This window comes from Pogoniulus pusillus, chromosome 10 (genome assembly GCF_015220805.1).
Source record: "Pogoniulus pusillus isolate bPogPus1 chromosome 10, bPogPus1.pri, whole genome shotgun sequence".
NCBI lineage: Eukaryota > Metazoa > Chordata > Aves > Piciformes > Lybiidae > Pogoniulus > Pogoniulus pusillus.
In genome coordinates this window covers 27,005,397-27,027,311 of record NC_087273.1, presented here as the reverse complement: position 1 = coordinate 27,027,311, position 21,915 = coordinate 27,005,397, and the positions used below count along the sequence as shown (strand labels likewise).

Here is a 21,915-nt window from a genome sequence, read left to right as displayed (position 1 = left end):
GTCAAGACTCCACGTAAGGAAGTTTTATTGGTTTATTTCCTAGAAGGAAGGTTAATACCTTGTTGAAGTGAAAATACAGTGTATGCAGAAGATGAACAATGTTGCAATGAAAGGAGAATAGTGGAGAAATAAACTTTTTTTTAAAGTTAAAATAGTTGCTTAATGAATTCAAAGAAATATGATAAAAAATAGATATCAGACTGCAATCTGGATTGCACTTTTAAAGAAATAAATAGAGACACTAAGAAGTATTTCTATTTTTTATTAAGAATCAGAAACAACCCCATTACATTTCCAAATTCTCATTTTGGGGACAATACCTATTAAGGGTTAAAGTCTCCTTGCATATTATTGTTTCTCTCACAAGGTGTATTCAGCACAACATATGGAAAATATGTAAAACATTTTGCACTGTTTTGTGCCCCAACCATGTCCATAACTGAGGACATCAAAGGAACATCAGATGAGGAAGGAAAGCAACCTGGGAGAACACAGAATCACACTGTGTTTGCAGTTAGGCAGTGAGGACAGGATAAAATCCATTTGAAATTTAGACTTCTTCATTTCTATCCTAGATTTTTATACAATGTACTGAACACTGGGAGGATATCTTCTCAGGACAATTCATTCAGTCATTCTCTCTGTATTTAAAAAACGTCCTTTCTCACTTTGAACTGTGATGGTACAAAATGGAAGGACTTGAGATTTCCCAGCTTGTGCTACCAGCATCACATTATTTTAATCTAAGTTTATCAGTAAGCTCGAGTTGCAGGTTTGGGGTGCTTCACATGGGTAGTTTTTTCCCATGGCAAACAGAAAAAGAAGGACATGGCTGTAAGTATACAAAGAAGATGAATACTGAGGAAGGGGAGACCTACTGGTTCTTAATTTGGACCATGTGGAAACTGTTCCTCTCTCTCTCCTTTTCAAAAATGTTAGAACCAGACGAAGTATTAATTTGTGACTACTAATTTGTGACTAAAGTCCTCTAGTTCTTCCATTTCTGTGAGACATCCAGTCCCTTCCCTGCTGAGGAGAAGCCCGAAGTCTAGCCTGTGATGGCCCTGAGCCCCCAGAATCAGGTAACCCTGAGCTCCTGCAAAAGGAAGTTGAAAGATGTGCGTTGTTGGAAGGTGCTTGATGCAGTCCTTCACCCTCCAAATCTGAAGCCAGGTATTAATACAGCCCCAGTGAGTGGAGAAGAAAAGGACATCTGTGAGAAAAAATGGTAAGTAAATGGACTGAACAGGCAACCTAAGTGTCTACTTTTGAACTCAAGATAAGTATGACTGCCCAGCAAACATTCAATCCAGGCCAGCAGGTTTGCCAATATATGAGAAAACAGCTCATCTGCATGTAACTAGAAACCCAAAACATCAACACTTCCCTTTAAACAAGTACAGAGTGTGAAGATGTATGGAAAATAATTTCCAATCACTAAATTTCACTTTTGTACTACCACCTGATATGAAATCCTGAAGTCCCAAAGCCAAGAAAACCTCATTGTTTATGGAGATCAATAAGAGTTTTGTCTACAATTGCAATAGGTGAGCTGTCATTAATTTACTAATGTAATTCAATCAACAATCAAGAAAGCAAAGCACAAATTAATAGAAAATGCTTTCTGTGTTGCTGGAGCTCTCTTGGTTGTTTTATTCACACAGTTCTGATTTCTGGCTCCACAAATTGCACACCACTGCTGTGAATAAGTGAACAGAAGCATTACTGAGTTCAGAAAAGGGAATGGGAACGACCATAAAATAAAGTTGTCTTCTCTTAAGCACTGCAGGGACCAGAGCCTTAATAGCTCAGAGAAATGATTAAAAGAAAGCCACTGACCATAAGGAAAAAAAAAAAGTTGGAAAGATATTTCCCATTCTACCAAAACACAAAATATTTTATTCATTCTAACATCAGATTCATCATTTGAGACCACAGAGACAAAAGGTGCTCATAAAAACATTCCATCTACATGGGTTTACTTTGGTAGAACTTACACAGGCATCTCCACCAGACAGAAACCCTCCACTCACCCCTTATCTGTATAAATAGGTATGCTGAAATGGCATGAATATATAAGAATGTAAAGAAAAGACTGGACATTTTTTTTAATAGAAAACATGAGCAAACACAAATAACAAAATACACCCAAAACTCACTGAAACAGATGCCAAGACTTCTGAGGGAAAAGAGACTGACATTTTCAAGCTTCTACACACATACGCATGCCTCCAGCCGATAAAGAAACTTTAACAGCTGAACTTTTTTAAGCAACATTGTAATGATGATGGTCAGTGACCAAATACATTGCTAGACAGACTACTTGTCTCGTTGGGTAAGGCATATCTCACATACCATGGCTTAGAACATCTTGTACCACTGTAGATTAAACCCCAGGTTTTCAGTAAGACTCTATGCACTGACCTGGCCAACTTTATAAGGAGTTCTCAGACGAAATGGAAGTTATATTTGAAAGACAATTCTACTAATATCAGCTGCAGATCATACCAGTTAGTTGCTGAATCATTTTAATGTTTACAATTTGATGAAAGATACAATTTCTTAGATTTGTTTTCACTACTTTTAACTTTGAAACTGGTCAAAAGAATTACTTCTAGGGTCTGATCTTGTAAAGTTTTATGCATGTTGAAAACCCATACAACATTAAAGCTGTGCAGTCTAGGACACAGCTGTGAATCTAAACAGCTTTTCCCAGGCTGTCACTTTTAAACATTGTTACCTTATTTCTTTAAGAAATCCCCACTTTGCTCCAAAACCAGACTTAAGCATGATTAGGAACTCATCAAGTGCCATAAGCATCTAAAATTGTCCCAACGTTTAAAGTGTAGTACTGTTGAGCATGTGCAATCATTATGCATCTAGACTGTTATTTGTGCAAAAATATGCAGACCTCTGCCTTCATGTGCAAATCCACACAGTCTTCAGTGGGGGTTCTGTGGTAGTCACTTAGGGCAGATCTGGCCTCCATTTACCTTCTCGGTACTTAAAGGACATGAATTATCAACCACTATTTGTTACAAGGCCCAACTGCAGAATGGTTTAGTAGAAAAATACACATTTAAAGTTGTTGGCAGATAACATTAGTGCAATTATTTTGACTGCCTTACTTTCACACAGTAGATTAAAAAAATATATTGTCACTTGTGAAAAGGACCTAAGACACTTCAGACGCAGTTCTATAGCAGCCAAATAAAGGGGAAAGGAAAAGAGCAGATTCTGTGGCATGAGACAACCACTGCACTTACTCTATGGAGCTCTCAATGCTTAGTGCCAGATCCAGAAAAGTAAATCCAAGGCTTGTAAACTAATCACAGTTCTTTCTATACAAAAATATATCACTCCAGTGATTTTGAAGAGGCTAACTGGTGACTAGAGAGAACTTGTTTTCCTGTTCAGCTATATCCTAGGTGGCATCTGGATCAACTTCTTTCTTTGAAGAACCATTTCTGATAGTCTGAGCCAGTACATGGTCGTAGCAATGGTGCTGGGTTACCATTGTAAGCATTTGATTCAGCTTGTACACACTTCTGGGTTTGTAGGTGAAACAAGGTACCATCCTACAAGAGACAGAAATAGTGTTTGCTTTCCATATCTTAAACGTTAGAGGCCTCTCAGTGTGCTTTAAAAGTAACAGAAGACATTAGTCAGAAATAAATGTCACACAAGAAACAAATGTCACAGGACTGGACAGGCTGGAGAGCTAAGCTCAAGTGAACCTCATGAGGACTGCCACTCTGCTGTGGTGAGACCTCACCTGAAGTACTGCATCCAGGTCTGGCACCCTCAATACTGGAAGGGCATGGACCTGATGAAGCACATCCAGAGGAGTGACATGAAAATGATCAGGGGGTTGGAGCACCTCTGCTGTGAGGGAGCTGGGGTTGTTCAGACTGAAGGAGGGAAGGCTCCAGGGAGACCTAATAGCAACCTTCCAGTGCCTGAAGGGGGCCTGCAAGAAGGCTGGAGAAGGACAGTTTATATAGGCCTGCAGTGATAGGACAAGGGGAAACAGTTTGAAATTAGAGAAGAGCAGATTTAGATTGGATGTTAGGAAACAGTTCTTTACAATGAGGGTGGTTGAGCACTGGAACAGGTTGCCCAGAGAAGTGGTTGAGGCCCCATCCCACCTTGGATATGTCCAAGGTGAGGCTAGACAGGGCTCTGAATGATCTGATCTAGTTGAGGATGCTCCTAGTCAGTGCAGAGGGGTTGAACTAGATGACCATTAGAGGTCCCTTCTGGCCTGGGTAATTCTGTGATTCTGTGTCATGCCAAAATGCCTGACTTGAGGATCTCTGAAACTTTATCAGAAGATCCTGCTTTTAAAATTACATTAGTATTGATTTAGAGTGATTCCTATCTTGACATCTAGGCCTGTAAAAGATGTGCTAACTTCATCCACTTCTATTGCTTTTTGTCATGGCGCCAGAATAGCAACGTCTAAGGCTTTACTAGCATGCAGAAAATGAAGAAGAGGTAATTAGTGGTAATCAGCACAGCTTCCCCAAGGGCATATCATGCCTGGTGAATTTGCTGGCTTTCTGTATCAGTGGATAAAGGAAGAGCAACAGATGTCATCTACGTGGACTCGGGCAAAGCATTTGACAGTATCCCGTAAGACATCCTGGCCACCAAACAGGAAAAGCATGGACTTGAGGGGTAGAGCACTCACTCAAAGGATAAAGATTAGCAGGACGGCCACGCTCAGAGAGTTGCAGTCACCAGCTCAGTGTCCAAATGGAGACCAATGACACATGGTGTGTCAGTACTGGGACCAGTGTGGTTTAACATCTTTGTTGGGATTGAGCGCACCTTCAGCAAGTGTGCAGGTGACACCAAGATGTCAGGTCTGGCTGACATGCTGGAGGGAGAGGAAGCTATCTGAAATGACCTGCACAGGCTTGAGAGGTGGGCCCAAGCCATCCTCATGAAGTTCAGCAAGGCTAAGTGCAAGGTCCTGCACTCAGGTCAGGGCAATCCCAACAAAGGCTGGGCAAGGAGTAGGTTGAGAGTAGTCTCAAGGAGAAGGACTTCTGAGTGTCAGCTGACTAAAAACTCAATATCAGCCAACAACAGGCACTCGCAGCCCAGAAGGCAACTGTATCCTGGGCTGCATCAAAAGAAGTGTGACCAGCAGGACAAGGGAGGTGATCCTCCCCTCTGCTCTGGTGAGACCCCATCTGGAGTACACTGCATCCAGTTCTGGTGCTCCCAACATAAGAAGGACATGCAACTGCTGAAGCAGGTCTGGAGTTGGGCCGCTAGGGAGATCTTATAGTGGCTTTCCAGCACCTGATGGGGACCTACAAAAATCCTGGGAAGGGACATTTTACAAAGACTTGTACTGAAAGGATGAGAGGGAACAGACTGAAGCTTGAGGAGTGCAGATTTAGATTAGACATTAAAAGGAAATTCTTTACAGCAAGGGTGGTGGAACACTGAAATGGGAGGTTGTGGATGCCCCTTCCCTGGAGGTTTTCAAGGCTAGGTTGGATGGGACCTCGACCAATCCGGTCTAGTGCAGGGTGCCCTAGACTATGGCAGGGGTATTTGAACTAGATGACCTTTAAGGCCTCTTCCAACCCAAACCATTCTATGAAACTACAAATCTGGACAGAAAACATCAAAGCCAAATACAGGCATTACCTAAATTCACTAACTTATGCACATCTTGCAAGTGAAGTATGAATGCTGTTAGTTAAGTGTAAATGTTGGATACACTTCTAGCAAAAGATTTTCCCCTTTCTTCACAGAGTATATTTTCACTGGGAAAGGCACAAATATATGTGCATGCCCCCTGCCTGCAGATGTATGTGGACTTAGCTTGCTTTGCTGGAGGTGCCAGAGGTGTAAGGTCTGACAGGCCTCCACAGTGAGATTCCCTAAAGAACACCTTTTGAGGCCTCAGATCCTCCTATTATGGGAGTCTCCAAGAACATTTAATCTCTAGTTCACATCACTTGCTACAATCCAGGAGTGCTGTCAACTAAGATAGCGAGCTATAAAAAGACAGCATAGCCAGCTGTGGAGACCTTTCCTGCTTCAAGTCCAATTCTTTGTGTGATGGTTTGGGTGTTCCCTGCCCCCCCACACTTTAGAAATCATCCAGACTAGACTCAGCCAGCTCTGGAAATATGAATGAAGCTTATCATTTACAGCTGGCACAATATACAAGCAGATGTTTACAGTATATACAGTTATAGACAGAAATATACAAGGTAAAAGGTAAAGCAGAAACACAACTCCCCTCCCAGAAACCTGAGTCCCCAGGAGGGGCTCTCAACCACCCCTGCACCTTCCCCCTACCCCTCTCAACCTTACCCCAGTCCCAAGGAAGAATAGAGGTCTGGCCATAGGATTAGGAAGCAAAGTGGATTAGTCCAAAGTGGAGGGTGAGGTTAGAGAGATGCAGCTCAGCCAGCAGCCCAAGTGAGAGTGGTGTGCCAAGTGTGTTATCTATGTTTTGACTTATGTTTTTATATGTCTCAGTAAGCCTATGAGGGAAGTAAACATCACCATTGTTTTCCTTTCACAGCCTGTAATCTAGTTCTTCTCACCAAAACATTCTAGCCTGCTTCAAAGTAGCACACTTTAGTCCAGGTGACATCCCACGCATAATTATTTCCAAAGCCTCTGGCAGCTTCAGAAAAAAAATGCCAACACCCTGTTTCTAAGCATAACCCTGACTCCTTTGAAAGTCTGCTCCTTCCACTGGCAGGAGTGTCACACTAATTGTGCCTTAAGCCACAGGCCCCGATGCCCAGCAGCATGTGCTTGCTCGTGGCTCTGCTGACAGCCTCAGCTGCTGAATGACTTTCCTGTTTCTGTTGTGATAATTCACATTTTTGAGGGGACTAATCAATATCTGCCTCGCTCGTTTTTGACTCAGTGCCCATAAGAGCTTAATTCTTGCCAAGCTGCTGCAAAGGCTGTTCAAATCTTTGATTATGCTACATCCATAAGGACAGCTTTTCCAGTGTCTGACACTTCCCCACACAAAGTAAGAGAAATGTGGTACTGCCACCTCACCCATCACTTGCCTTGAAAGGTGGGGACTGGTGATTTTGATTTAATGCAATTGAAGGAGAGAAACTGGAGCAGAGCAGTACATTTAAATCAGGCACAAAGTGAACACAAAAAAGAAAGAAGATTAAAATAATTCTTAAAATGAATGGTTAGCAATGCAGTGGAAACAGATGTGTTCCAAAAGTGTGTTTGCTCAAGTACTTCCTGAAGTCACTGAGGGTCATTCAATACGTGCTGCCTTAGGAATTAATGCATATGACCTTGAAAGGTTTTGCTGAAAGCAAGCATTAAAAATAAAACTTCATTCATAAAATTAACCCAGTACTATCACTGCAAGCTTCAGTCTGGACCAGAGTCACCTATGGTAGTATTTAAGCATGAAATTTGTCAGCCATGGAGCTTGAGGAGGTTAGATGCATTATGCAGACACATTATGTAAACATACCATTTGGATATATTATATGACCTTTTCCCTTAGCCAAATAATAACACTCCAGAACTTGACCAAGGCCACATTTTTCATCCAATTTATTTTCTCTCAGGCATTCAGAAACTCTTTCAGAGATTAAAAATTAAAACCTCCCTTCAGGAGTAGGCATTAAGGCTGCAGAAGAAAGGTATAGATGTGTGCAGTGTTGGGGCAGGAGTAGAGCATAAGGTATTTTTTCATCAGAGAATCACAGAATGCATTGGGTTGAAAGAGACCCTGGAAGATCATCTTGTACAATGCCCTCACTGTGAGCACAATCATAGAATCATAGTTTCACAGAATGATCTGGGTTGGAAGGGACCTCTGAAGGTCATCTAGTCCAACCCCCTCTGCTGTCAGCAGGGGCATCCTCAACTAGTTCAGGTCACTCAGAGCCCTGTCACACCTCACTTTGAATATCTCCAAGGATGGGGCACCAACCACCTCACTGAGTAACCTGTTCCAGTGTTCCGCTACCCTCATAGTAAAGAATCTGTTCCTACCATCCAACCTAAATGTTCTCTTCTCTAGTTTGAAGCCATTGCCTTTGTCCTGTCACTGCAGGCCTTTGTAAACAGCTGCTCCACATCATTCTTGTAGGCTCCCTTCAGGTACTGGAAGGTTGCTATTAGGTCTCCCTGGAGCCTTCTCTTCTCCAAGCTGAACAACCCCAGCTCACTCATGCCATGACCCCCTGATTATTTTCATGGACCTCTTCTGCACCCACTCCATCAGGTCCATGTCCTTCCTGTATTGAGAGCTCCAAACCTGGACATGGTAGGCCAGCTGAGGTCTCACCAGAGCAGAACAAAGTGGCAGAATCACCTCTCTAGATTTGCTGACAATGCATCTTTGGAAGCAGCCCAGGATGTGATTTGTTCCTGGGCTGCAAGCTCACACTGTCTGCTCATGTCCAGCTTCTTGTCCATCAGCATCTCCAAGTCTTTTCCCACAGGGCTGCTTTCTATCACCTCTTCCCCCAGTCTGTATTGTTAGGGAGGATTGTTCTGGCCCAGGTGCAGAATCCTGCACTTGTTGAACCTCATGAGGTTCACCTGGGCCCACCTCTCCAGCTTGTCCAGGTCGCTTTGGATGACATCCTGTCCCTCTGGCATATCAACAGCCCCACTCAGCTTGGTGTCATCTGCAAATCTGCACTTGACCCCACTGCCTATAGGACTGATAGAAATCTCAACCAGTACAGGTCCCAGTACAGACCCCAGTACAGACCCCTGAGGGACACCACTTGCCACTGCTCTCCATCTGCACTTGAGCGCTACCCTCTGGATGTGCCTATCCAGCCGATTCCTTATCCACTGAACAATCCACCCATCAATTCCATATATCTCCAACTTGACCAGTAGGATGTTGTGAGGGACTGTGTCAAAGGTCTTGCAGATAGATCACATCCATAGCAGCTTCACTTAGAACCAGCTGTCCAAGGCCTCATCAAGTTTGACCTGTACCATCTCCAGGGATGGGGCCTTCATCACATCTCTGCACAAACTGTTCCAGTATTTCAGTATCCTCGTTGTGAAGAGCTTCCTCTTAATGTTTGACCCAAATCTATCTTGCTCCTGTTGTTACAAGCCCTTCTAAACAGTACCTTCCCAGCCTTCCTCTTGGTCCCCTTTAGATGCTGAAATGCCACTGTAAGGTTTCCCCAGAGCCTTCTCTTCTCCAGGATGAACAACCCCGACTGTCTCAGCCTGTCTTCATAGGAGAGGTGCTCCAGCCCTCTGATCACCTTTGCAGCCCAATTCTGGACCCACTCCAGCAGGTCCATGTCCTTCCTGTGTTGAGGACTCCAGACATGGACATAGTACTGCAAATGAGGTCTCATCAGAGCAGAGTGGTAGAATCATCTCTCTCAACCTGCTGGCCATGCTTCTATTGATGCAGCCCTGGGTACCATTTTCCTTCTGAGCTGCAAGTGCACACTGCTGGCTCATGTCCACCTTCTCATCTACCAGTACCCCTAAGTCCTTTCCTGCAGGGCTGCTCTCAATCTCATCATCCTCCAGCCTGTATTGATAATGAGGATTGGCCATGATGCAAGTGTAGGACCTTGCACTTCACCTTATTGAACATCAAGAGATTCTCCTAAGCCCCCTTCTCTAACCTGCCTAGGTCCCTCTGGATGGCATCCCATTCATCAGTTATGTCAGTCACACCACTCAGCTTGGTATCATCAGCAAATTTGCTGAGGGTGCACTCAATCTGACTGTCTATATCATTGATGAAGATATTGAACAGCACTGGTCCCAGTATGGTGCATCAAATTACACAACTGCACATTATACTGCAGAAAAGCTCAGGGAGCAGTTCAGGCACTCAATGAAGGGAGGGGCACGACAGATGGTTTGCAGAGGAGAAGCAGCTCAAAAGCATGGAAGAGTGTAAAGTAATACTAAGATGTGAAGTTTCAGGAATATTAAGTGGCATAAATACTGGGAAATAAAAGAAGTCAATGAAAGGAGAGCAGAAGTAGGCCAACCATGAGACTAGCTGGGGAAGGGGCTATTTGGAGGATCCTCAGTTCTCAGCAGAAGACAGTAAGCATGAGATGTGAGAGAAAATAGAGCAGCTCATGGAAGATACTAGATGTATATAGAACAGAGACCTCTGTCAACCTTCCCAGCTCCTCTGAGGTTAAGAAGGGCATTTCCCTTACCTTCCTATTCTTCCTGCATGTTGCTTCTGTATTCAATCTGCAGGTTGCTTCTACACCCGGGTTCTACATTCAGATATTAAAAGCTGAGATTGCATATTTCTCCTAGAGATCTATGCCAATGTTGTGGCCTGCATGATGTGTAGCCAGTAAAATATAAAGAAAAAAATCTCAACAATTCTCCTTTTACCACTCCCAAAAGAAAAACAAGCCCCAAACCAAGCTGGCACACCTACCTCTCTGAAAATAAACTTCTGTTCTTCAGGAATACTGTGGACATTTTCGTGACATAAGTACATTGTCAAGTAGTCTGTCCCTGAATCCGCTGCTGCACAGACTTCTGGCTGTCGAGTGTTGTAACGTATTTCATTGTGAGATGTATACTCGAAAAACTGCAAACCCAAGAAAAGAAACACAGGACCATCAGTCATTTCCTATGCACACAAGAAAGTATTTCTAGGGAGGGTACACTAAAACACTATACCAAGATACTATAATTAAGTTAGCATATTAAAGTTGCTATTGTGGAGACTAATTCTGCCGGAAATATTCAAGAAGCATTAACTGTCGCTGTTTGTTTACTCTTTTACAGAAAATCAATCTCACCACAGCACTTTTTTATTCTAGTAGCACTTTAAATGTATGAAATGCTGAATAAATGCCCTGGAAGACAGATGTTCCAGCATCAAAGGCCTTGCAAAATTACACTGTAATATTCTGCTTTCACATTCCAGATCACCCTTAAAAATAGGACGGAAAACAGTTTATAGCCTGACATTATGCCTTCTCAATTCTGTTGTCACAAAACAATGTTACTTTTAATTAAGGAATTGCTCACTGTATAGTTCCAAGTGCAGTTTGGTCAAGGTTCATTTCCACTTACAAAGTACTCAGGATGCATGGTGATGAGCATTTTATTATATAACATTTTAAGATATTATTTGAAGCACATCAGCTACAGCTGCTTCTAGACATGAACAGAACTCTTATTAAAGACAATTTATTGGCTGTGCTTGTAGTACAAGATTCAACAGAGGTGTTCTGAACACACTCTGAGACATTCTGGTTTCTGCAGCAATTAAGGTTGAAGGCTTCCTTAGAAGTTTTGTATTTACCATGGACATTTGCCAAGTTTTGGACTTCACTGAACAGCAGCAGAGTTTGAGAGTTGTTTGTAGTTAGCATGCATGTAAATAATTTAGATGACTATCACAGATGAGTGCTTAGATCTGATTTAGATTATATGCAGTAGAGTTCTATACTCATCAGAAAATCACTTGTTCCCAACAGTATAGCTGCATTAGTGGAAACAAAAGGATGAGGGAGAGAAAGTATCCTCTTTTGTTTTCTTTCACTCTAGAAAAGTAGGTTGTGAACAAAAGTGAACATGAGTCAACAGTGTGCTACAGTGGCAAAGAAAGCCAACAGGACGCTGAGTTGCCTTATTCAGAGTATCACAAGTAGGGATACAGATGTCATTTTCCCACTCTACTCGGTGCTGGTCAGGCCTCTGCTTGAGTACTGTGTACAGTTTTGGTCCCCACTACACAAGAAGGATGCAGACAGGCTGGAAGGGGTCCAGAGAACAGCCACAGGAATAATCAGAGGACAGGAAGACCTGTCATGTGAAGGAAGGCTAAGAGAATGGGGTTTGTTCAGCTTTGGGAAGAGAAGGCTTAGTGCAGACCTCATAGCCATGTTCAAGTCCATGAAGGGTGGCTATCATGAGGAGGGAGATTCCCTTTTACGAAGAGTCACCCAGTAAAGACAAGGGGTAATGGGCACAAGTTGCTATTGGAGAGATTCAGACTGGAGGCCAGAAATTTTTTTTCATCATTCAAACTATTAGACATTGAAATAAACTCCAGAGGGAGGTAGTGGGTTCTCCAACATTACACAATGGCAAGGCTCAGCTTGACAGGATGCTGGGCCTCATTCAGACTATATTCTTACTCTGAAAGGTTGGACTAGATAATCCTTGAGGTCCCTTCCAACCTGGTATTCTATGAATCTATGGATTCAGAAATGCATATGCTTGAACATACCATAAAATCACCCTTAGCAACCACCAACCTAATTAACCTTGAAAGAAAAACTGGAAGTAGGGTTTTAATGTAACCAAGACTATGTGATCACAAAGTCTGTCATACATCTCCAGGTATAAGAGCTCTGATTAGCCTATGCTGACTCCTTGTAATCTGTCCCTCCTTTTATCACAATCAGGAATTTCTCTGCCAAGATGGCTGTTGCACTGTGTTAGTCTGTGGAGCTCCAGGACTTTTCTTTGTGCAGTGATGCAAGTGATCCCCTCCTAGAGCTAATCTGTTTCCCACCATTTATTGTGATAAGTTGCAAAAGAAAAGAGTATTTTGAGACAGCAACTTCAAGTTTGAAGCTTACCTGCTGAGATAAGACCCAGGAAACTCTGGTTTTTTTTAGTTGGTTGGGTTTTTTTCATTATTATCATTTGCAGGGGAGGCTGGTTGGTTGTTTTTTGGTTGGTTGGTTTGGGGGCAAGAGAAAGGGGGCTGGGAGGGGTTTGTTTTTTTCACTCTGAAAGGCAAAGGGTATTCCTTGGCCTTCAGACTTACAGTTCCCGGGTTCAGTATCTGATTAGCACATGGAAAGCCTACTACTTGGCACTCCACAGTGAGATGCAAGGGCACTCGTTTTAAGCCTATGAGTCATGAATAAAGAAAAAGCTTCACTTCTGCTCATTTGTGTCTGGATGGACACTTTTTTACAGCTGCCACTTTTACAAGGCCACATTTAGAGCCCTGCTCATTAGCAGATTTAGAAGATATAATAACTCCTTTTAGAAATCTGCATTCAATATCAGTGAAAGCCTGCAAGCTGCTGATTGCACCAGATGCATCAAGAATAGATGGAGCAGCTACTACAGTCAGAGCACTCTGTACTACTGACATATTTCCTGAATGGCCTCTCAAGGACTTGCATCAGATTTTGGAGAAGAGCAACTAAAAGTGGTTAATTTGGGGATAATATTAAGCATTAGGGTTACAGCAGTTGCAACCAAGCACTGCTGCCTCCTTGCCCACTGAACGTTATGCAGTTTGTTACCCTATATTGTTTCAAAAGTAATAAATACTTCAGGCCTTTTCAAGCTCCAGCAATACCTGAGGTAAATCTTTTCTGCCTTAAATGGTGAGGTGTTTTTAGTGCTCTTTCCTTGCCCAGATGGTTCTGTGGGCAGAAAGGAAGCATTTTCAAACTGATTCATGGCTCAATAATTTGTAGCCTTACTGCATTTCTTTCCTTCAGAGAACCAGTAGACTCCCTTAAGTGCTCATGGGAAACTTAATAATGCCTTTTACACGGTGCTTATTGCATCTGGGAAATCTACAGGATACACCCCACCTGCATCAGTGCTCTGTGGTACAGGGGATGGAAATAGATTTTGGCTACTTCATCAGATCCCAGAACACATTTTTCATCCCTCTCTGTGTCTGGGTACCACTCTTCTGCACGGAGGAAAAAAGTTTATCTTTGACAGGTACTTTCTGGGTAGGAGAACCAGCAGCAAAATCCCTTTCAGGGAAAACCTGAGGGCTTTGTTAAGCAATCTGTTTGCCTCTTCCTATTTGTCTCAGATCTCTCAGCTGCAAATGGTAATACTGGAGCAGTGCAGTCAGACAAAGCAGGCTCATCAGCGATTTCCCATCCTTTTACCATACCAGGTCAGCTTCCTGTTATCACACGTTGGTGCTCTTAGGACTGTCTCCCAGCCATGCCAAGAGAGCAACGGGCTTTAGCGGTATTAAATTTCAAAGCCTTTCACTCTCATCTACCACAGCAGGCACTTGCACAGAACATTGGCAGCTTGAGATGCAAGTATTGAGTAGCCAGTGTTTTGCCTACTTTCTGCCTCTCTTCCACATACACTCAGCTTTTACCACTGCAGTCATATCCTCACCTTTTTGCTATAAGGAACACACTGATTTTAAACAACCCACAGTTAATCTTCTGGCTGCTTAGACAAACACAACTCAAAAGGGCAAAAGGGAACCTTCTCGCTTAGTCTATCGATTTAAGGAAAAATATCAACAAATTACCAGAGACCTTAGTTTTCCAAAAGTAGTTTTACATATTAAAATAAAAAATGGGAGCAGGTGCTGGACTTCATAAACAATCAAGAGCACAGAACTCTCTCCTCTCAGCACAGTGCACATACATATTCAGAGATCACTTAAGTGAAGAACTGTTCCCAGTAAGAAGAGGTTTTGCAGTTGTCCCCTATATAAACAGCCAGCAGCCATTAGCATGCCAGAGGATGGGTGCACTGGAGTGTAAGACACGTGTGGCTACCCAACTTAACCTTCAATAATGTTGAATCATGTCAAGATGTTTCTGGAGAATAACTTTACAGAGCTGAAGCCTGGAGAATAAACTTCATTCCTTTATACCACAAGATAGTGTAAGTGTGCAACAGGGAGTACAATTTGAGGAACAAAGTGCTGAATGATGGAATAAACTGCAACTGGATGAAAGGATGAGAAGGAAGAGATTAGAAGATTAAAAATAGGAGCTAGCCAGGAAAGAAAAAAAGCACATGAAAAGGAGCAAAATATGACCTAGGATGGACAGTAACTGGTGGGAGGAATAAATGAGGGGAAAGACAAAACAAGGATGTTAGACTAGGAGCCAGCCAGCATGGAAAAAAAGTGTTAAAGACCATGGACTGAAGAAACTGGAGCTGTTCATGATGTGTGGTGTAGGACAGGGGACTGGAGCAAAACTTTGTAATGAGAGTTTGCTGCTTAAACGGAATGATGAGAGCAGACTGAAAGAGCGCAGGAAGAAGAGCTTGAGGTAGAGATGGCAGATTCCCTTCCAAGGGCAAAACAGAAGTTATGGGCTGCCTGTTGCCAGCAAACATCTGTGAAGCTGGTGGATTTCCTTGCTCTCCTTAGCACTGATACAACTAGAGGATGACCAACTCTGTCACCATCAGTTCTGTCACCTGGCAGTAGCAGATGTACATGTTTGAATTTGAATGGTTTGGTCCTGCCACTGTCATCTGCCACACCACTAGGTGCAGCCTGTTAACTTTAAAGAATGACTGTCAAAAGCAGAGAGGGATAGGAAGAAAACAGAGAGAAACATCCTGCTGCTTCCCATCTCAGTTGTGCTTCTATGTCTTGTCTTGTTTCAGTCTTCCTCTGTTCCCCTACCTGCAGCAATCCCTTCTGTACACTTCTTTTGCAACTACTGCCTGTCACACGTACTCATGTCTCCATTTGTCAGCTAAAATCTGTGCTCCCATGTTCAGTACCCCTGCCTCTTTACACTAACTGGGTCTCCACTAATTCTGCCCGTTTCATGCTCCCTCTTTGTAGCTCCTAACTACACCTGTCCCTTCTAATCAACTAAACCATGGCAGTAAGTGCCTCATCCAGCCTCCTTTTAAACACCTCCAGGGACGGTGACTCCACCACCTCCTCAGGCAGCCCATTCCAATGGGCAATCACTCTTTCTGTGAAGAATTTCTTCCTAATGTCCAGCCTAAACCTGCCCTGGCACAGCTTGAGACTGTGTCCTGTGCCTTCTGCAAATTTCACTGATATTCTTTTGCCCTTCCCTCCTCATGCTCTGCAATTCCCTTCTGTCATGTTGTATTTCCTTTTATTGGTTTATATTGCAGTCAGGTAGCTCCTCCGTTTGTCCTTCCTCCTGCAGCCTGGATGCCAGCAGAGGGCGCAGTAACTGCACAGCGCGGAGAGCATCCCTGCTCTGTCGGCTGCCTACCGCCCCGGTGTGCCGATGTATGTGCCGCCAGCAGAGACGTAAGAGCACTAACACCCAGCGCTGTGGCGTCTTCGCAGTAAATTAGGTCGATCTTTTAGTGCTAGCTAAACAATGGACAGCTGCAAAAATGTCATCTCATGGCAACTCATCTCTGAAATGTACTTCTCTTTTGCCTTTGACTTTCATCCTATGTCTTTATTTCCCCTTGGTGAAAGGGATAAAATTTGAACAAACTTTTTTTTTTGGTCAGAGAAGTACCAAAAGAATCAGTATCTCTACCCTCTATAATCTGTAAAGGAAGGAGAAGAAAAAAATAAAACTATAAATCAATTCTGTGTGTGAGCATGTAATCCCATACATGAAATACTTCTTGATCTACAAAAGCTATCAACTCTTCCTCATAAGGAAGTGGCTTAGCTACATTATCTGATTAACTTATTTTCTGCATAGGTGCATAGAAGTATGCTTGAGCATGAAGCTGAAGTGAGGCAGCAAAATGGCTTAGTGTGCTTGACAAACATATGTCAGAACAGATGACACAAGATTCTCCCCTGTCCCCCCTCTGCATCTTTGCCTCCAGAAGAGAAGCATTAGGAAAGTTACAACATAAACTTGACATAAGCTAAAAAACAATGCTAAATGAGGTTGTAATATTTAAGGCAATAAAATTTCTAGCAGAAACAAATCGACTTTCTTTTCCAGTTTGAAGCACAGTGCTCAAACTGCTGTTCGTTTTCCTTTTCTCATTTAAGATACAATTTATACAAGAAGCTTTCTCTACAATACAGATTTGGTTTCCACTCCTCGAGCTTTTATGTATTTTTAAAGCAGAGTTCAAAATGGTAAGAGATATCCTGCTTATCTGCCACATCTCTGGCTCTTTTTCAAGATTGTTTTTCCTTTCTTCTATTAATGTTTAAATTAATTTCCTTTTAAAATCCCAGTCAAGACACCCAAACTGCCACACAGTTATGTACTTATTCTCAGCAAGACCTTGCATATTTCTCTACCCCTCCCCATGTCACACATTCTAATCTGGGCTAGAAGCCAAACATCAATCCAGGTAGGCAAATACATGTTGCATGCCACACCAAACCTCAATTCTAGAAGATGGATACTCAAAACTATGCAAAACAGCCACTGCACATTGGCAGAGGGTGTCCCACAGCACTTTTACCACAGCATTATGCAGAGAGCTTTATAGGTAACATAAGTAACCACTGCTGTGCCCAGTTGCAGTCAGCACGGAGAAAGACACTAGCAAGCATTTTCAGCTTCAGAAGTTAAAACCGAAAGAGCATGAATGAAAGTGTTAAGAGGTGATCATTGCTCTCCAGGATTCTGGAGCCTGGAGCCCCAGCCCAGGAGATGATACTGTTGAAAACATCTTGTGCGGTTACACAACCACCAAGAGGAAGAGGCACGATGACAGACACAGGTAGAACTAGATGAGGTTTACAATATTATGAAGGTCTTTGGAGACATAGACAGACAAAAGCTCAGAGATGTGCTCATCTACACAAGACCAGCTGGAGATGAATGCACACTGGCCTATAAGCACTATAGCTGCCCTGCTGTGCTATTAATGCCTGTGTAGTGGTTCTGGGCATCACCCACTCCCCTCCCCCCTCCCCCAACAAGTATTCACCCAGACTAAACTCATCCAGCTGGAAGTTAAAGAATTAAGCTTTTGTATTCACAGCTTAGCAGAGTTTACAAGCACATATATACAATATATTGCAAATATTTACAACTGTATACAGTTAAAAGTTATACAGAATTACAAGACACCACACCCCACCCCCCAGAAATCAGAGTGCCCAGGAGGGGCTCCCAACCACCCCTCCACCTTTTTTCCACCCTCTCCCTTATCTCAGAATCTCTCTTGCATGCAGGGTGAGCTGGAAAGGTCAGCAAGGGGTGTTAGAAGCAGAATGATTAGTTGGGAAATGTGCAGGGTCAGGCAGCAGAGTTAATACGGCAATACCCAAGTAGAGACTGTCTTATCTGTGTTTGTGTCTGTGTTTTTATATATCCCAGCAGAACAAATGGGTAATACAGACATCACTTTATTTTCTTTTCACAGCCAATGATCTAATTCCTGGTATAAAAATATTCCAATTAGCCTCTAACCAGCATACCCTGTTAAGGAGTTCTGTGGAAAGCCATAATTAATGTATGCATGAGTTCCCTGGTCTGGTCAGAGACATCTTCAGACTGAAGAAAATCTGACCTGAAGATAGATCAGAATCAAAAGCATTTTGTAGATTGAGATCAAAAGTAGATTAATATAACCTCATAGTGGCAAGATATTCTCTCACACCTACTGCAATACCTTTACCATGCCATTTTTTCTTTTAATTACAATAGTATTGGTCAATATTGCAATAAAACATGAATCTTACCTGATTTTGTCCCATGCCATGACATGGGTACAGTATGATCCTGTGTCCAGTTACTTGATGTTCGTTTTTAGGGTTATAATCAAAACAGAAGTTTGCCATTCCTCTGTTCTTCAGCTAATCAAAACAAAACAACAAAGTATTAATCTGAAGTATGGAAGATATGCTGCAGTACTTTAAGCTCATAAGTTTACATTCCAGAGCTACTGCAAATTAACTGGAATAGAGCAAATGGATCCAATGGCAACATTTCTCTGTGACTAATGTGGTTATAATACAACTGAAGCACTGAAGCAGCCAGACACAACGGCTTCCCCTAGGAATGACACCATGTTACAGTGTATTTGCAAATGAAGTAGGTAGGAATTTTGAAAAGCTGTGCTGAAACCCAACAAACCAGCAATTCAGGCAGAACAAAAGAGTCTGCCATGTCTTTTTTTCCCCTGTAGGATCTACTTGCTCAATTTTCTTATGCATACTTTTCTCAGTTTGTCAAATGGGCAATGTTAGTGGAATTCATTCTAAAAGGACTCCAGTAATTTCTTGAGGTTGAACAAGCAGACAGAGTTCAGGACCAGAAATTATTAAAGCAGGTAAGATAAACCTTTGGAAAGAGACACTTGATGTGATATTAATTCTTTATTAGTATTACTGATCTCTGACAGAATAGGTGCAGTCCTGGACTTAGCCAGGATAGGGTTATTTATTTGCTTGTTTATTACAAGAAGCTGGCAGGGGCCACAGCTAAGAGAGCCAGCTGAACCAGCCAATGGACTATTAGATGCCAAGCTGACATCATGGCCTCATAAGGTGAGGGCTGGCCAGGTAAGTGCAGATGTTTCAAGTAAGTGGCTGACTGCATGCAGCAAGGTCAGGCAAACAGGCTGGGCCACTGCGGTCAGTACAGCATTTTGTATCACTTGCTTTATATGCTGCTTCATCAGTATTATTGTTATTCCTTCTCTCTTTATGTTCTGTTAAACCCTCCTTATCTCAACCCACAGGATTTTTGCCTTTCTCTGCTAATCTTTCTCTCCATCCCACCTTGGGGTGGCAGTTGTGTAAGCAGCCTCATAGCCAGCTGGGGCTATACCACAACTGTACAACTTTCATATTGTAAAATATTAAGTTACATTACTTTAAACATTAAATTGCCAAGGATTTGCATTTAAGTATTCAAGAGACAAAAGTAACTTGACAATAAGTTAAATGATGCCATAACAATTACTGACTCCTGGTATTAGCTATTTAACCAAATTCAAAATTACACAGAGCAAAACAGGTTCTGTAAACGTAAGTTCAAGCTGAATGCTCCCGTTACTGAGTGCAATTATATCACAGACAAAAAAACATAAGCAGAGTAGATCTCAGAAGAGTTACTTCAGCAAAGAGTAATTTCACCACTCTTCCCTAATCATGATTAGCTGTATCCTCAGCTTCTTAAAATGAACAGGCCCAAAGGAACTGCAGAAGGCTAAAACCGAACAAAGACAAACCCTACAGGAACTGAACCCACAAACCCACCACAGAGCAAACCATACAAGTCAGAAAATTAAATACTTGTGTTCTACATAGACTTTTCTTCCCCTGCTTTCAGCTTGATTGCTATTTAATATCTTCTTTCCACTGCTTTGTGCCCACTCTCACTAAGAGATGTCCAAGCTTCCAGTACTCTGCATACCTAAGCTATCAGCCCAAGGCAACAGCAGTATATTGGGAGACTGGGAAGGACCACGGAGCCACCATGGCTTGGGACCCCTTGCAGGGCTGCTGGGGTTGTGAGGGTCTCCTTTCAGAGCATAATGTATATATTTGGATCCAAACTCTAACTTTACATGCCATGTGTCTCTTAATTGCTCTCTGAATGTTTTCAATATACATTTGGTGTAATTTTTCAGGATAGGATAAACTAACATCTGAATGTGGTGTATAATAAGATTCATCCTTAGTTTAGTGCCCAAATTTACCAGAAGCAAAAGAAAACTCCAGGCAACCTTTCTACAGAAAGCACTGCCTGATTTGATGGGAAAGCACTAAACCACTGCACCCCTCCTAAAGCTGTCAAAAGAAGACATTTTGTTTACCTTCATAACACCAGGCAAGAATTACACTTTAAAAAAACAAGGAAATAAACATGATAATTTACAGATGATTTTTAACATTATCATGGAACTACATAAACAATAAAATTTCAGATTTCTACATTATACATCAAGAAATGCCAACTTCATGTCATAACCAGTTTAAAATGGTAACCATATCTCTAAAAACATAAATCAGTTCCAGTTGTCAACAGCTGTCCTCTGGATCAGAGCCCCCTTTGTATGTTTAGTAATGTATGATTTTGTCTACCTACTTGCTCCAAGAAAAGATAAACACAGCAAAACCTTTGAGACTGGTGCCTTTCCAGACAACCCAATGCCTTCACTACCACTCCAAGCATGCACTCTTCACTGTCAGCCCCCAGCACATGCTCGAGCATGTGCTTCCTTTTTGTGGCCTGGAATTTTCAATAACCTGTTTTAAAATGCTGTGCACCACCAGAACTACAGCAACTCTCCTATACATGTTACTCAATGTCCAAATACAGGCAGCAAAACAAAAGTTGTGTACAAGATTATTAACACTCATTCCAGATGGTTTAAAGCTGAACTTGTACTGCCAGGATTCTCCCATGTGTGTTCTCTCATTTTTCACTCTCATGCATAAATGCTTGTGATATGTGCAGGCATATTTCTAAACATAGACAGTTCATGTATTAACATGACTCTTGTGGTTTGTTTTATCAGGTACTAATAAATGTTCTCTTATACCCACACTTTATCAGGAAGCCTAATCTGGGGAAATAGCACATACTAAGATGTTAAATGACCTGATCTGAAATGACAAAGATTTGACAATAATCAGATTTGAAAATCTGATTGCAGCATAATCTATGCCCAAAGCAAACAAATAAATAAATGAACCCCACCCTCTGTTGCAAGGCAGGTAAAAGTATGAGAGAATTTATGAAAGCAGTATTTTCCCCTATTAAGTAAGAACACGATTTAAGTTCCTTTTACATGCAACAGTTCTATCAAAACAGTAATCATCCAGTCACTTTTGAAGCTATCTTTGTTCTCATATCCACCATAAACAAGTCATGCAATAAGAACAAAATTTTCTCCATGGCTTACCTGAATTCTTTTGCAGAATGCTGCATTAAAGAAACAGAAGCAAGAAAAAATGTTGGTCACCTTGCCATTAACACACATTTCAGTCCTAAAAAATTCTGCCCATGCAGGATTACTGGCTGTGTCTTCCTACAGCATATGCCTCCTGTTGAAATGTTGCAGCTGTGCTCTCCTCCATTTGGAGGCTGGGAAAGGTACTAAAGAGCAATTTATCCCTTACTGCTTGGAGATATCTAAATCTGTTGTTTCCTAACATCTGGACACTTGCATATAATGACACAATACAGATGGCACTCTGCAAATAATTCTTAGGTTTTGGGGGGTTTTAAGACAAAATCCATTTCATACAACTGTAAGCAAAGCATCAACAAAAGATTTGACATTACA

The 21,915-nt window shown here is 42.1% G+C and overlaps 1 protein-coding gene across 1 annotated transcript in view; it reads right to left on the bottom strand.

Moving 5' to 3' along the window:
• Positions 1-248: 248 nt before the first annotated feature.
• GALNT12 (polypeptide N-acetylgalactosaminyltransferase 12) overlaps positions 249-21,915 on the bottom strand; it is a 66,129-nt gene continuing 44,462 nt past the window's right edge. Inside the window, exons 8-10 of the mRNA XM_064150056.1 lie at positions 18,359-18,472; positions 10,424-10,579; positions 249-3,578 (exon numbers count right to left, since the gene is read on the bottom strand). Coding sequence (XP_064006126.1) covers positions 3,441-3,578; positions 10,424-10,579; positions 18,359-18,472 — 408 coding nt within the window. The 3' untranslated portion in view covers positions 249-3,440. The remainder of the gene's footprint in view (positions 3,579-10,423; positions 10,580-18,358; positions 18,473-21,915) is intronic.